The 3,727-nt window shown below is 39.7% G+C and overlaps 1 protein-coding gene across 1 annotated transcript; it reads left to right on the top strand.

Moving 5' to 3' along the window:
* The first annotated feature begins 2,342 nt into the window (after window positions 1-2,342).
* Window positions 2,343-3,445, top strand: LOC124889648. Its single transcript, XM_047401621.1, has 3 exons — window positions 2,343-2,593; window positions 2,888-2,974; window positions 3,214-3,445. The coding sequence occupies exons 1-3, from the start codon at window positions 2,343-2,345 to the stop codon at window positions 3,443-3,445; spliced, it is 570 nt and encodes a 189-aa protein (XP_047257577.1).
* Window positions 3,446-3,727: the final 282 nt, after the last annotated feature.

Below are 3,727 nucleotides of genomic sequence, written 5' to 3'. Positions count from 1 at the left end.
ATAAGATGCGTGTGAAGGAGTTATGGATAATTTAAGTCCTAGTCATAAAATACCGTCATTCCTGTCCTTGGCACATTGTGGAGAAGGTATAAATGATGATGGTCAATTTCCAGTGGTACTGCGTGATGGTGGCGCATCACGGAGTGGGCCAAATTCCCATTCTTCAATTTCCCATGAGACACCATGATAGTGGCGTATCACGGTCGCCCATGAAATCGAGCTCCCAATTATATTTTAAAACCGGTCTCATTTAGGGTATATTAGGTATTTTCCCATACCCTTATCAGTCCAACCACGAGATTTCAACCCCAATTGAGCATATTAATCATACATTCACCAAAAATATTCAAGAACACTCTCTAAGGTTCCATATTAATAATCCAAATAAATCAAGATTCAACTGTGGGTTTTCAAAACAAATTGAAGATTTGGAATTCCCAAGCCGCGGGCATCAAAAAGCATCCTTTAAATTTCTACATAGAGGTATGTGGGGTTTATTCTAAAAAAACTACATGGGCTTAAAACCATTAGAGCATGATTTTTAGATTTTTATGCATGAATTTCGAAGGGGTTTTGGAATTTATGTTCTAAATTACGTGCTCAAAATGTTTTAATGTTACTATTATTTTGATCTTGTGGTCCTATCCCCTAAATTGATTTACTTATATATGTATATGTATGAAATTGAGATTTAAGATTATTGAGAGCATAAATTATGAACTCCCTCTCATGTATTGAATTAAAGATTATGGTTTTGTGATTTGAAAGATGTTTTACAATATTATAGCATTTGAGCATGATTTGAAATTGTTGAGAGGGTGTTTCTTGATATAAATGTGTTCTTGTGTTTAAGAGAAAGAATGACATGTGTTTACATGAGGTTTGAGAAAGAGTTTCTTTGAATTGAATTATTGAAATGGTGGTCCCAAAACTTTTTTTTGAAAATAGAGATTTACAATAGACTAATAATGGCTCAGAGATATGACTTGCAAGTCAATGGTATGACAATACCATATGTATTAATGCCATAATAGATTATGTTTTTAGAGACTGTATGTTTTGATAGAGTTTTAAAAAAGGTCTTAAAGAGGGTTAGGTCATTACCGGAAGAAGGCGCGAATTCAAGCAACTCTTAGCCTGAAATCATATTTGCCAATATGGGTAGATTATTATTGTACGCTGGCGACGACCGTGTAGCATAGTAGATTCAGAGACTCCGACCCTTGCGACACATTTGGGTTGGGGCTTCGCTACCGAGTTAATGGCAGTTTCCATATAGCCCATGGAATTTTTCATAGTTGTAGGGTATACCACCTAGCGCAGAAGTAACACGGATTTCTTAGAGTTGAGATGATTTTTACAGAGTCTTTAAAATGCCCATATGAATTTTTACTATATGATATACTTAAGAACTATTTTAAATTGCTCTCACATATGTTGAATAATAAATGGTTATTTTGGATATGCTCTGTATACCAGTACATTTGTATTGTCCCCTTACCTCTCAAGTTTTGAGACTCAGTCTAGGTATCCAGATAAGCAGTAGATAATTTAGAGTGCTGATCAGATTGTGCAGTGGTGAGCCTTCTCTATTCTAGAAGGTCTGTCTTTTCAGATTATGTCTCTTATTTCAGTTTTGGTCTACTAAGGGCCTTGTCCCTATTTCAGACAGTTGTCAGATTTTCATGTAGTAGAGATTTCATAGACTGAGTCAGATGTTATTTAGATGTAGTTGATTTACAGTTTCCATACTAATGTTGAATTCAAAATTGACCATGTTTTCGTAGTAGATTATGTTTCAGCATCTTCTTTTATTATATGAATATTGTGCATGATTACCAGATAGAGAAGGGTATTTCGTGCCTTCATGGTTTGGGATGTCCGTCATGGCCAGGCCCTCATTCTGGTCATGACAAACTTGGTATCAGAGTCAGGTTCATGGTCCCAAGGTGCCTGTGAAATTGCTTTGGGTAGCGTTTTATTTATGGGTGTGTAGCGCGCCACACTTATAAGAAGGAGGCTACTAGGAATTTAAAAATGTTTCTCTTCTTTACAATTTAGTTCGTGCTTCAGAGTCTAATTTGTCTCCTAATCAATGACCTCTTTCTTTTCAAAAAACCAGCGATGCCTCTCCGTCGCACCAACATTAATGCTTAGGATGATAAAGTCCCTCCCATTCATGGGATGCATACCCATAATAGAGCTCATACCCCAGAACCTATTCCTACTCTAGGAGTACCTCCTTATCGACCAGTCCTCCCAGAGCTCCTCGGACGGGGGCCTATCGCACTCAGCTTTGTGAAGAAGAGGTTTCTAATTTTGAATTCAAATAGTCTATTCACATGCTGGCACAGCTGGTAGTCACACAGACTCAAAAGTCGGAGGATACTGGGTCTGCATCCATTACTTCTGAAGTTACTAGAGTGGGCCAGTTCATAAGAATAAACCCACCCAAGTTCTCTGGTGCTAAGCTAGAAGATGACCCGCAGGAGTTCGTAGATGAAATAGAAAAGATTTTCAAAGTAATGCATATTGATCAGGTGGAGGGTGTTGAGCTAGCAGTATACCAGCTAAAGGATATAGCAAATGAATGGTACAATGAGTGGGAAGATGCGAAGGGTGACAGTGCTGAGCCCACAGTTTGGGACGAGTTCATGGAAGCTTTTCTTGATCGATTCTTTCCTATGGTCCTGAAAGAAGCTAAAACAGAGGAGTTCATGGACCTTAAGCAGGGTAAGATGAGTGTTCAGGAGTATACTTTAAAGTTTAACCAATTGTCCCATTATGCTCCTGAGATGACGAGTAGTATGAGGGCCTGAATGAGGAAGTTTGCTTTCGGCCTTTCATATGATCTGGTGCTTGAGTTTTAAAGAGCTATGCTGAACAGGGATATGGACTTTGCTAGACTGTCAGTCCACATACAGCAAGTTGAGGAGAAAGAGAAGAAGATAGCCGGATCTAGGGAAAAGGACATGTAGGCAAAGAGAGCCAGAGCAATATACCAAAGTCATAGTCAGCAGCAGAGTGGTAGTTGGGGCGATAAATAGCAAAAGAAAAAGAATTGAGGTAATGCACAGTCGAAAGATAGTGTCCACTGTCCAGACCCACAGCTGAGCAGCGCACCCAGAATTTGTAGTCTAGTCAGGGGCCAAGGATGCAGGGTACGCAGTTGTAGATAAGTGTAGCGTAGACCTCTCAGTCATATCTGCGTAGTGGGAGATGCGGGAGGAATCATCCAGCGAGATGTCAGTTTGACGCTTTGGTGTGTTATTCATGTGGCCAACCAGGCCATATCCAGAGAGACTGTCCAAAAGCAAAGAGTAATGTTGGAGGAGCCAAGTCGCAGACAAATTCATCTGCAACACCACCTCAGAAGGGTGCTACTTCAGCCGCCAAAAATGGTCAGAACAGGTTGTATGCTTTGACCAGCCACCAGAAGGTATAGGCCTCACCAGATATAGTCACCGGTACGTTGTAAGTCTTTTCTCATGATGTGTATGTATTACTTGATACCGGGTCTAACTTGTCTTATGTGACCCCATACATAGCTGTTGGTTTTGGGTTTGATACAGATGTGATTGCTGAACCTTTTTTGGTTTTCACCCCAGTGGGAGATTCTGTTATGGCTAGGAGGATATATAGAAATTATGTTGTGTCTATTTTCAGCTGGGATACTGAGTAGATCTCATAGAACTTGATATAGTTGATTTTGATGCCATCTTAGGGA

Source organism: Capsicum annuum, chromosome 12 (genome assembly GCF_002878395.1).
Source record: "Capsicum annuum cultivar UCD-10X-F1 chromosome 12, UCD10Xv1.1, whole genome shotgun sequence".
Taxonomy (NCBI): Eukaryota; Viridiplantae; Streptophyta; class Magnoliopsida; order Solanales; family Solanaceae; genus Capsicum; species Capsicum annuum.
The sequence above is the reverse complement of the archived record's forward strand: the minus strand, read 5'-3'. Positions and strand labels throughout refer to the sequence as shown.

What these genes read in the sequence shown, in the direction of transcription:
- LOC124889648 (XM_047401621.1), top strand. Translation starts at nt 2,343, where the DNA reads ATGCTGGCACAGCTGGTAGTCACACAGACTCAAAAGTCGGAGGATACT. An exon ending in AAGGATATAGCAAATGAATG is followed by an intron (nt 2,594 to 2,887) that starts GTACAATGAGTG and finishes TATGCTGAACAG; the next exon opens with GGATATGGACTTTGCTAGAC. An exon ending in GGATCTAGGGAAAAGGACAT is followed by an intron (nt 2,975 to 3,213) that starts GTAGGCAAAGAG and finishes ATATCTGCGTAG; the next exon opens with TGGGAGATGCGGGAGGAATC.